Source organism: Copidosoma floridanum, unplaced genomic scaffold (assembly GCF_036245765.1).
Source record: "Copidosoma floridanum isolate Cflo_tuat_1 unplaced genomic scaffold, Cflo_Japanese_pri ptg000001l, whole genome shotgun sequence".
NCBI classification, from domain to species: domain Eukaryota; kingdom Metazoa; phylum Arthropoda; class Insecta; order Hymenoptera; family Encyrtidae; genus Copidosoma; species Copidosoma floridanum.
This window is the reverse complement of record NW_028321878.1, coordinates 2,374,849-2,386,722: the sequence shown is the minus strand read 5'-3', so window position 1 is coordinate 2,386,722 and position 11,874 is coordinate 2,374,849. Positions and strand designations below refer to the sequence as shown.

The 11,874-nt window shown below is 44.2% G+C and overlaps 2 protein-coding genes across 2 annotated transcripts; both read left to right on the top strand.

Moving 5' to 3' along the window:
* Positions 1–774: 774 nt before the first annotated feature.
* Positions 775–3,399, top strand: LOC106640328 (uncharacterized). Its single transcript, XM_014354327.2, has 11 exons — positions 775–797; positions 879–930; positions 1,017–1,076; positions 1,134–1,178; positions 1,253–1,402; positions 1,471–1,660; positions 1,721–1,875; positions 1,954–2,238; positions 2,324–2,513; positions 3,003–3,243; positions 3,327–3,399. The coding sequence occupies exons 1-11, from the start codon at positions 775–777 to the stop codon at positions 3,397–3,399; spliced, it is 1,464 nt and encodes a 487-aa protein (XP_014209813.2).
* A 2,823-nt stretch (positions 3,400–6,222) lies between these two features.
* Positions 6,223–10,058, top strand: Cpr49Ah (cuticular protein 49Ah). Its single transcript, XM_014354326.3, has 4 exons — positions 6,223–6,277; positions 8,715–8,992; positions 9,298–9,559; positions 9,657–10,058. Exons 1-4 carry the CDS (start codon positions 6,266–6,268, stop codon positions 9,750–9,752), a joined length of 648 nt encoding a protein of 215 aa, XP_014209812.2. The 5' UTR covers positions 6,223–6,265; the 3' UTR covers positions 9,753–10,058.
* Positions 10,059–11,874: the final 1,816 nt, after the last annotated feature.

The following is an 11,874-nucleotide window of genomic DNA, read 5'->3' as shown; positions in this document are numbered from 1 at the left end:
TTTTTTTTTTTTTTTTTTTTTTTTTTTTTTTTTTTTTTTTTTTTTTTTTTAAGAAAACTCACAAGGCGTAAGAAATTTATGGTGTACTTTAGATTGGTTGAAGGAGTATACATATGGAGCGGTGTCTGTTTTATGTTTAGAAATTTTCCCATCAATTTGTCGGAGCTTTTATTAAATTCTTGATACGCGAATACTTATTTTACACTGTTACGATACCGAAGTGTTATTATTATGATGTACTATAAAAGCTAAGCCGAACCTCAATATTGCATAACGTTATGTATTATTCGAGCGATAATCAAAGTGTTGGGCATGAAAATATAAACTGTTGGTTTACTTGTTTATGATGACCAAAATGTTTATACTGACGGTTAAATTGTGATAAATGATCAAAACGTCCCTTCACGAGGATAAATATTAAAGACAAAAAAAAATGTATCTTGACTTTTACACCAAGTGCGATGAAAAAAAAAAAGAAATAAAGATAAAAAAACATAAAATGAAAAAATATGATGTTTAATACCTTTTTTTTTTTATCAAGGAGAATTGCGAGGTCAAAAATAAAACAAAGTACTCAAATTCGTAAGTATACAAGCCCCCACTCGATTGTTTTCGCTTTTGTTTTCGTCCCCTAACCTTTGCCAGAGAAAATTTTTGTCGTCCGGTTGGTTTGAAAAATTACCTCGTCAAAGTGGTCAAAATTTCCATTGATGTAAATTAAAACTCCCGTTTTTCCGATTTACATTTTTGTAATTCCAAATTAACTCGGCCGTAATGGACATCTGCATCGAAGAACCGTAAGTTCTCAGCACATCCGATAACACACATGTACCATTTGCCAAGTGTACCCATATTTATATCATCGAAACACGTTGTAGACATCCGCGCGAAAAGGCTCCCTCGTCGATCGACATAAGAAATAAAATACGCGTAAGGAATTCGCACTACTTTTTCCCCACCTTACAAAAAAAAAAAAAAAAAAAAAAACGCGTCAAATGCATATTTAATTTCCCCAGCTGGGTCACGATGAATGCTGCAACTGCTGCTGCTGCAAAGTCCCTCAGTTCAATGCTTACGTAAGTCCGCTAATGCGTGATCAACTTCCCAAAGACTAAATTATTTGCCATTTTCAGAAATACGTTCAACCAGAAATCCCAAAATCGTTTCGTCCGATCCGGGTAAGTAGCGGGAGGGGAAAAAAAAAAAAAAAAAAAAAAAAACCATGTAATGACAAAAAATAACGGATCATCAGTGCTACAATAAATTGGACGTCCCGCTCGACGACAACACAACGTACAAAATGTCATTTTGGCCGGAGCAAGTGCCGGTCCGAAAACCAATACTCCCCGCGGGCTGCTTGACGGTGGCCGACGGCCAGTTCACCGACGACACGACGCACAAGGTAACGGACCGATTTGTTGTTGTTGTTGTTTTTTTTTTTCTTTCCCTCAAATCAACGAAATGTTGCAGATGAGTTACTTGGGCAACTGGTGCGTCAAGCCCCAAGAAAAAATCCTGCCCTGCGTGAGAAACTGGTTCGGCAGGGGTCCCATTCAGGACGAGACGACCCAAAAGCGCGACTTTGCGTGGAAGTGCGGCAAACGCGTGAAACCGATCAAGTACCGGGGCAACTTGTGCCTACCTCGGGGCTACGTAGCTGGTAATACAACGTATTATCATCGATAAAAACAAACAAAAATTAACGAGATTCGACATTAAGATGACACAACGTACAAACTGAGCTACTACCCGGCCAACTGCCTCGAGCCGATAAAATCGTTCAGGCCGATTCGACGCTACGAAAAATCCGACGTTCCCCTCGACGGCTGCACGACCTACCGACTCAGCTTCTACAGCGGCGATCCAATAACGCAGGTAATATCGACTGCCCTTACATACAGTCACTCAAGTGTAAATATACCTGTGCTATATACGAAACGCTTCGGCGCTTAGGAAAACTACCCGTGGAAGAAGAAACCGGTGTACGAGAGCCCGACGACGCCGGTGGAGAACGGCACGACGTACAAGCTGAGCTACTGGCCCCAGTGCGCCGAGCCGGTCGTCCCGGTGAAGCACACCAGCGCCGAGAACCTGCTGAACCGCGAATGTTGCTTCGAGGACAACACCACCTACAATCTCAGTTACTTTTGCGGCGGCGGCGACCGGCCTCTGCCCATCCACCCGACCGCCAACAAGATCTTTGACGACGCGCCCCCGTCCCGCGACACCACCCACAAAGTATACTTTAATGTGCATTCATCGTATACATGATATACATACGTATGTATGTGTGTTGATTAATGTACACCGTCTCCGGTGGCAGATGAGTTACCTGGGCAACTGGTGTCCGAAGCCAGAGAAGCCGATACTCCCGTGCACGAGGCAACTGCTGGGCCGGGGTCCCATACAGGACGCGACCACGCAAAAGTGCGACTTTACCTGGAAGTACGGTATCCCTCCACCTGGCATAAGGCCGCTTGGAAACCTCGAGCTCTCCCGGGCTCCTCTGGAGGGTCAGTTGGAGAGAAAACATACTCTGGCGTGGCTCCCCCCCCCCCACTCGAAAGATCCGCGGCAGCAACCATACGTACATCATTGTGCGCGCGCTCGTCCCTGAGAGATGCCATCTCGATTTTCCATCCTCGGCGCGCCTCCGCAGATGCGCCAGCAGATATACATACAGCATAACATATACTATACCCACGGCCTGTTTGTTGCGCAAAACCTGCAACTGCCGCGCGCAGACGGCGACTCTCATTACAGACGCACGGTTACAGCGCTCGTCGCTCGGTGCCATTATCGAGACGTTTTTCGAGGCAATTTCCCCCTACCCCGAATAATAATCCGTCCGTCTCGTTTCATTAAAATCCACGCGCATACGTATACGCCACACGAAACGTGGCGCTTTGGTTGCGCCATACCCCCACACCCCCCCCCCCGTGTATGGTATGATTATTACGGCGTCGTAATTAATTCTCCGTTTTATTCTTTTGTCCATGCAGTTTGCACGACGAACCGGCTGTCTTTCATGCCGAACTGCGCCGAGTGCGCAATACAGAGCAAGAACTTTGCGCCGGTTCGCCGGTACGAGCCGGCCGACGTGCCGATGAGCCTCGACACGGAGATGAAGACGAGCTACGGTCAGCCCGGTGCCCCGGAGAAGGTCGACAAACCCTGGGCGGCCAAGCCGGCGTATCACAAGCCCACGACCCACATCGACGACTCGACCACTTACGGCCTGAGGTTTTTTTTTCTCCTTTTTTGTTGCTCGTAGCTCCACTTGTGCGTGGATGTTGATGGGGTTTTTTTTTTTTTTTTTCGTACAGCTACATACCACCCGGTACTTTGGAGCCGTGCTGCCCGGAGGAGTTGTGCTGCCAGTGCCCGTCGTCCTCGTGATCTGGTACACACAATGTTACAAACTATCGCGACTAGAGCGTATTCGTAAGGATACGTGTACGTGTGGGCATTGATGAATATTGTCATGTGTGCGCAGCATCGGCGGGTCCCCGAGAGGCAAAAACGACGCGTCCGTGCAGCTGTAAGCCGGGGGCTTTTTTTACATACACACACGTCACATTTTGTTTGGCCCGAGGCAACATCACGTTTCCTTCGTGTTTCAGTTTGCTGATGGACATAGTTGTGGATCACGGCTTTGCGACGATTTCGACGGGGAAGATCATTGGTTTTTCCTTTTCGGAGTCATGTGTGCAAACTTTACATCAATGTTTCCTTGATTTTTTTTTTTTTTTTTCTGTGAAAAAGCATCTGTACCTTCGTACCCATATTGGCGCGTGATTTTTTGGCTATTAAAAGATACACACTCGTCCTCCGTTAACATTGGACACCGAGAAATGTATCTCTTATTTTACAACTGGACGCGTAGGAGGCGCAATTTCCCCAACCGAGATCGGTAAATCGGTACGAGGTGGCACGCGTGTATACAACACAAGCCAGCGTGAAAGTTGGCAGTGGTGTTAACATCTTCCCATGAGCCGATTGCGCGCGCGATCACCAAACGTTTGCCTGGCTTACATGTATACGCACCCGCAATTAAACGTGCCAACTGCTGATGCGAATGTGGATTCTCTCCGGGTGTGCCTCGCCCACTTTTCCTTTCGTCTTGTGCGCCGGCTTTTTCTCAGATGTTGGAGATTGGCAACCTTTTTTTCCCTTCCAATAATAGAGAGAGATTGATTAGCCTTCATGGAAGAAAAGGTCGCGCGCGAGTTACGGCGAAAGAAAGCGGGGATATATCCAACAATGTGTGATGATGCTTGCACAATGTCGATCGTTTGTTGACGACATCAAGTCTTTCTTTTGTAATGAGCACAGCCCGCGCGCGCATTCATCACTAGTGTATTATATTTATAAATGGGTATGCGTGTATATATACTATGTTGGGTCCATTGGTGGCTGCTGGATCTATTGTCTCGTTGGCATGTGCCAGCAGCCAAGAAAACGAAGGAGCGTTTACCGAATGCTGAGTCATTATTGCGTTTGGCATGTAATGTGTACCCATGTAAACGTACAAGGAAGTGTACATTAGCTAATATACACCGCGGGCGGGTAAAAGTACTGAAATCGCCGACGCCTCGGGCTAAAAACGCCCCGTCTAATTAATTATTCGTCGAGCCGAGGGAGATGGAACGAAAGGAAAGAAAGAGCGTGACGTATACTTATAGGTGGTGTTTTCAGGTGTGTGTATATATGTGTATCATGAGCAGTTGGGCGCGCGTGGCTCCAACAAACAACCGGTCCATATAGGCGGCGAGCGCGATTTCGAGGGTGTTGAAACGAGCCGAGATTACATGGATACGCCGTTTCGGGGATAGCTTTGACTTTTGTGTGCCTGTACTCCCGTGGCAGGTACATTGTGTGTCTTTGCTTTTTCTTCCGAGAGAGCAAACAGTTAAACTTCTCGGCTATGTGGGTCCTTTTACTAAGTTATACCACGACGCTCCGTGAAGTGGATTTTTGAAAACGGCCGGTCGAACTACTTCGAGTCGAAGCAAAGAGGTGCTAGAGTACTTTTCCTAAAAATACGTTTTGGGTACTTGTTTGCGTGACCGTGAGATGCAAAAAACAGGTGAAAATGTCAGCACTGTGTAATGCTAAGAGTTTAGAAATTTTTATTTTTAACGACTTACGGCACCTACACGCATTGGCTCTTTAATTTTTTTTACCGAAACAATACGAAAATATGTTTTATAAAAAAGTACGGGACGTTTTATTTGGGAAAATAACTTTTGACACTTTTTTTCAATTGCATTTGAGAACGTAATAACTCATTTAATTTGGCCGAGTGATCGATTCTTGACCACTCGAAATTCAATGTTCGAAAATTTCAACGTGTCTAATCTACATTCGATTCAATTTTAAAAATTGAATTTCGATAACGTCACTTGCGTTCCTCGTTAAAAATGGCACTTGGCACGCGGTAAATCAATTTCGCATTGTTTTTTTTTTTTTTAGGTTTCTGCCTGGCACGGACACTTTATCGTTTGGATGGATGAATTAATTTTTTTATCTTTTCTTTGCGACTGAAACACCAAAAGTGGGGAGTGTTGTAATTTGCCACAATAAAACTCTCGGAGAAATGAAATGTTTAATTAAATCCTCGTGAAGCGCGACGTAACGCCATCAAGAGGCTGCACAATAAAGATCCGAGATAAAAAAAAAAAAAAAAAAAAAAAAAGTCCATGTCCAGAGACTTTAGCGAGTGATAGCGCTTTCCAGCGAACATTAAGAGCCAAAAGCGATCAATGGAGACGAATACCGAATCAAGTCCCCGAGAGCTCAAGAAAGAAGAAGAAGAAGAAGTAGTAGCTATAAAAACTTGCACACGCATCGCCTTTCCCACAACGAGCGCCGGCAGCAAAGCGAATATATAATTTTCCATGTGTACACAATATAGGTCCCGTAGACCTCATGGCCCATGGATATACACGTATAAGTGTATAATTGAGGAATCGGCACGGATAGATGGAGGTGCGCGCGGTGTCGTCCCAGCCGCAGAAGCGGCTCTCCGATGAGTAGGGGGTAAAGTGAGAGTAGGTATATAAAGGGATTCTCTCCTCTCATCTCAACGCAGAATATCGAGAGGAGAGCAGCAGCAACACCCAGCGTTCCCCACGCTATATATATAGGTATACCAGTAAGCTCGCTGTTTTCGCGTATATATATATATACCCCTGTGCCGATCCGCGAGTTTTTGTTTTCAAAAGAGACCAAAGAGAGGAAGGTGCACCCACGACACACAATTATGAAGACTGCGGTGAGTAACCCCCGTGCGACATTATTTGTATGCACATTGTTTTTTTCCTCGCACTGCGTATACCGTGCTCTCAGGGTCGTTCGCGGTCGCGCGCGAGCATTTATTTTTCCCCCCACATTGTCCTCTTCTACTGCGCTGGATACCCATTTTTTTTTTTTTTTTTTTCCATCTCTCGTCACCTCCTGCTCATTGCCTCTCTAATCATTTTTACAGTTGTCATTCTCACGAAACAATACCCGCAACCCGATTTTTTTTTTTCGTCTTTTCTTTGTTCCTTGCTCGCTACAATCGTTCGGCAATCTTGTCTCGTGATCACTGCGACCTGTAGGCACGACACCTTTTATTGCTCGATCGCTTAATTTTACACAAATAAATTTTTTTTCGCTGAATCGATGAAAACTCACGGGGAGTGAGAAAACAAAAAACAAATTCTTAATCATTCATCCAAAGTTGCGTAAGACAAGATGATAACAAAAAACAACTTGACGCGAACCCCGAATCTAACGGAGAAAGAAAGAAAAAAGTTCAAGAGCCGTAGCGCTCACCCGATTTTGATCGTTAAATAGTATCGGCAGAGCGGGAAGGGGTCAATCCATCATCGCCGGCGTTTTGAAAGTTGGGCAATAATCGGTGAAAAAAATTATACGCAAAAATGATGGCTTACGCGTAAAGATCGTTATGTATACGTGCGTGTGTGTGACGCAAGAGAGGTGAAAAAAGACACGAGCGCACAGGTCCTGCGATAATTTAAAAGCTCAAACAGCCGGCGGGCAGGGAAACCGGGATACTTTTTCTCACTCGCGCTCGTAAATGCATACACGTACGTAATGATGATGATGATGATGGTGTGTAATAACACAACCGCGATTGTATGTATGCATAAAAATAAAAAATAAACTCATGGGCGAGCGCGGGAGGATGGGCTAGCGGGTCATGAGTTAAACGACCTGCTCTAGCATTTGCTTTTCACTTTCACCGAGAGCAACAGCTTGTACTTGTACACACACGGTGTATCTATACATTCCGTGCACATATACATTATACGAAAGAACGTATAGGTACTTATTACAAGGGGGTATCTTCGCGAGGGAGGGAGAAGAAATTTGCGCATTTGTCGAGCAAAAAAAAAGCGCGCTCCAACACATTTTTTTTTCCCGAATCCCCCGATTTCGGTGACGCAAGCCGAGATTATACATGCATCCTCGCGGAGTTTGGAATTCAAGAGGCACATCGTGCACCGCTCGTCGTCGCGTCTGTCTCTCTGCCGCATTATACTCTCTCGCGGGCGCTTGATTTACATACGCCATTCCCGAAGCTCGAGCTTTCGCGGTTTATTTATTCGTTTCTGGCACACACGTTTCACCACCCCAGGGACCCGCTCTGCTTTCCTTTTCGACGCGCGAAAGATCGGTATGTACCTGACGATCGCGCCTCGTCGTTTCGCCCGCAGGAATAATTCAGCTGCTAGTGATGTAATCTCTCGCAATAATGACAATAACCGAAAACACCTTTAAAATACACGAGGTACAACGGACAGCGATCTCGAAACCTATAACTCTGCGTGCGTAGAAGATGAAGAAAAAGGATCTCTGAGAAAAAATGAAAAGGAAAGCAGAGGCTGGTATACATATATTATATATATACACAAAATCGGAAAGGAACTTGAACTGCGTGAATCTATACGGTGTGCATCTATATACTTATCAGGCCCAGAGGTGCGTTACGCAACTTTGATCCCGATCTCTGGCTGTACTCGCAAACTCTCTTTTCATCAAAGAGCACAGCCATCAGCTGCAGCCACACCAGCGTATTTTGCACGTATGAACATTCATATATACATACACGTATGTAGAAACTCCTTCATCCGCGGAGCGCCGCTTTCTCTCGGCGCTCCCAGATTCGGTGCAACACGTATAGGTATACCCTCCAACGGCGCGTTACTGCCGATACACGTATTTATATGCGGGTATCTTTCTTCATAATTCCGAAGCTGCGCAACCTTGCCACTCTATTCGGGAGAGGAGATAATTTTTCCGTCGGCCCGAAGCGATCATCGGTTCCCGAGGTACTTTCTACGCGAGGATGGAAAATGAAAGAAAATGAAAGAAAAAAAAAAAAAAAAAAAAGATGTAGCCGCACGTGCGTGAGCGCGAAAGTGAAATTTCGAGGATGATATTACGTGTACGTTTACGGCGTGGGCATATATAGCCGTTGGTAAAAAAGGAAACGAACAAAATAAAACCAGTGACGTGTGAGCGCGTAGGCCGATCCTTTTTCTCTCTCGCGCTCGAGTCGTCTTTCATCACGCGCGATCGGCCTCTCGTCTCCTAATTGGGCGCGCCTCGACTTTCTTCGCGTGTTCAAAAAAAAAACAATACCATCCAAGCACAATGATCAGTTGGTTTGACAATGCTTTTTTGGCCACTTTCGCGCGCAGATACTGGCTGTGATGATGTTGGGCCTCGCTGTGGCTCAGGACGTCTATCGAGGCCGGCCCTTCCAGAACCCAAGCCAAGGCTTCCACCAGCCGCGCCAATTACCACAGCATCAGCAAAAGTCCCAGCAACAGACCGACAGCAGCAACGAGAACTCGCAGTATCAGGAGGCACCGGCCGCGTCCGCTGGACACGTTGACGACAGGCGCGCCAAGACCACTCCCATACCGATCCTCGTGTGGAACAAGCAGCAGGAACACGACGGCACATACAGGACTAAGTACGTTGCAACTACACGCTCCTCCCAATTATTATTTTTAATTTGTACTTTCGAGTTTAAATATATCGGCTGCAGAAGGCGACGCTTATGAGTTTGCCGGTGAAAATCGCGCGTGGACTCGTCGATTGCGTAACAAGTGTAAAAAACGTACAAGCAGAGGGTCATAAATTCGAAAAACTATACGGGCCAACGAATCTAACCCATTGACAGGGACGATCAAATTTTTTTTTCGCAAATTAACCGTGTTGCGCAACGCGAAAAAGATGAACAAACATTATGATTGCTGACCTCACGTTGTCGTTAAGCTACGAGACGGGCAACAACATCATAGCGGAGGAGAGCGGCTACATAAAGACCGTGGGTGAGGGCGAGGATCAAACCGAGGCGTTGGTTCAGGAGGGCTCGTACTCTTACACCAGTCCCGAGGGCCAGATCATCACGATCCGTTACATGGCCGACGAGACCGGCTTCCACGCGACGGGGGACCACCTGCCCACGTCACCCCCCGTCAGCGCGGAGATCCAAAAGGGCCTGGATCTCATATACGCCGGCATCCGGCAACAGCAGGTTTGTCAATTGCTCGTCCGTACTTTGATTTTGTTTGTTGCTTGTTATACTGTTGTTGGAAATAAATGGCCAATTTTGTCTCGGGATCGGCTTTCAGGAGGCGGACGCTCGTGAAGCGGCGCTCAAAAACAACAACCAGCCGCTCAACCAGCAAATCGACAGGCGAGGCGACGCTGACAAGTTTCGGCCCTGAATGAGGACCCACAACCTACGCGAGCAAAGTGGGCCAGCCCTGCTCCGTCCAAATATTTTTATCGTCGAAACTCGTCGCCCAAACATCCCACCCCCGCACCAATTAAGTACGTTAATACTCCCTTCCTCATCCCTTCATCGTATACCAATTCTTTATCCACCTCATATATATTATGATATGCGCTAGTTGTATAATGTTGATCGAAATACTTGTAGTTACATGTATGGTTATTATATGTAATAATGGAACAAAACAAAAATGCTGAAAAGCTACACGTACATACACACTTCGAGTGATCCAGTCAAATTTTTCCAATAGATTGTAAGTTGATATAATTTTTTTTTTTTTTTTTATCATATTCTTGTAAAACTTTTCATTTCTCTTTTTTGTTTTTGTTTCTTTTCTTTTTTTTTTTAACCTTCGGATAATCGCTAAAAACGATCATCTAATACGAGTTGAGCCTATGTTCCGAATACTTTTTTTACAATTAAAGTGATACTTGGATTATTATTTCTTTGAATAAAGCTTAACGCGTTTTTCTTCGCTTGACCCCCCCTTCTCCGCAACCTTTTATCCCGTATGACTCGCAGATTTGTAATCATCAGTCGAACCAATTTATTGACAAATCAAATCTGTTTGTACAAGAAAATCCTTTTAAAAAAATATTATTCCAAGTGGTCAATGTTGACTAGTTAGTAATTTTCTCGTTTGGACATTGTTTTTTTTTTTTTTTTTTTATTGTGACCACAAATTATCAAGAGTTGGGTGAAACGGATGTATACAATCAAATGGCAAACAAGTTATAGTTTTAAAAACTTTATTCTCTTTAAAGTTGTTAATATATAAGTTGATAATGCATAAGTTGTCGCTATTTACAAACAGTGACTCTGAATCTTTTTAAGCCTTGCAACCAGAGTGCATTAAAAATAAAACACCAGACCAAGCTCGAAATCTATTAGTAGACAAAGGTACGAGAACAAAAAGATATAGGTATACCAAAAAAAATGCACTATGATCGACAAGACTTGTTCATCGTACTGTGTAGAGAACGAAAAAACTTACCGACATTGGTTGGTTTATTTTTTCGTTTGTTACCGAAAAATCGTTCGCTCCCGGTGTCATGTTTACAATACAGTTTAAGGCCTCTTATCGGTTAACAGCATAATAGGAGATAAATTTTCAAAGCTTAAAAAACAGCCTATAATCTATATAAATCGGTACACGCGCGCACAAATAGGCGCGTGTGCCCGTTTAATATGGCTTTTGTGGAACAATCAGGATTTTTTATTCGACCATTGCGCCGTTAAGGTTGCGACTCGCGAGAGAAAATCGGTTGCGATATCGTTAAATCTAACGCGGGTATGTAGGTATTATACGAAGCGTAGATGTACAATTTGATAAAAGTGAACCGATCCCGATCGTACGAGCAATATAATACGTCAAACGTTGGCGTGTAAAATTTTTTTTCCCAATTTCGTTTCGCTCGATTGAAATTGCATTGTTCGTCGTCATCACCTACTTTTCGAAAAGTGTGCTTTAGGCGTTTCAAAATCAATGTTACAAGCAACAGCTAAGCAATTGCCTACTTACTACGCGTGTATACATTGCGCTCTCACTATACAGCTACGTAAGACTACATTAGTACACTATAGAGTTGCGGGTCTTTTTTTTTTTTTATTTGTTTGTTTTTTTTTTTTTTTTTTTTTTTTTCAACGTAATCAATGACATCGAATTGCCGCATCTATAGATACTATACATTATAATTGCCCTTTTTGTAGTCTTTACAGAGACACGTACATCATTTCTCTCGTTCTCATTCAACACACAAACTGTCTATTTTCTTAAAATTAAAAATACACACTCTTTAAACCTAAATATTGAGCAATGAAAAAAAAATTGGGGTACAGTATGTGGATATAGTAAATTGTTACGTTTGATTTGGCACTCTTATACAAGCGGAAAGTTGCAGTAGTAGTACAAGTAGCAGTGTAAATAAGGTGTACACCCGCGAATGGGAGGGAACGCCGTTCAGAGTCACGTGGGCCGCAAGACCGTCTCTACGTTTTGTAAACACTTGCTTCCCACGCGTCTAAATACTTGTGCTTTTTTTCCCCCCGTGTGT

Bases quoted from the DNA above. Each gene is read 5' to 3' on its own strand.
- LOC106640328 (XM_014354327.2), top strand. From the start codon at position 775: ATGGACATCTGCATCGAAGAACC. The intron at 798-878 runs GTAAGTTCTCAG...AACACGTTGTAG, and splicing joins GACATCTGCATCGAAGAACC to ACATCCGCGCGAAAAGGCTC. The intron at 3,244-3,326 runs GTTTTTTTTTCT...TTTTTCGTACAG, and splicing joins TCGACCACTTACGGCCTGAG to CTACATACCACCCGGTACTT.
- Cpr49Ah (XM_014354326.3), top strand. The intron at 8,993-9,297 runs GTACGTTGCAAC...GTTGTCGTTAAG, and splicing joins GACGGCACATACAGGACTAA to CTACGAGACGGGCAACAACA. The intron at 9,560-9,656 runs GTTTGTCAATTG...ATCGGCTTTCAG, and splicing joins CCGGCATCCGGCAACAGCAG to GAGGCGGACGCTCGTGAAGC.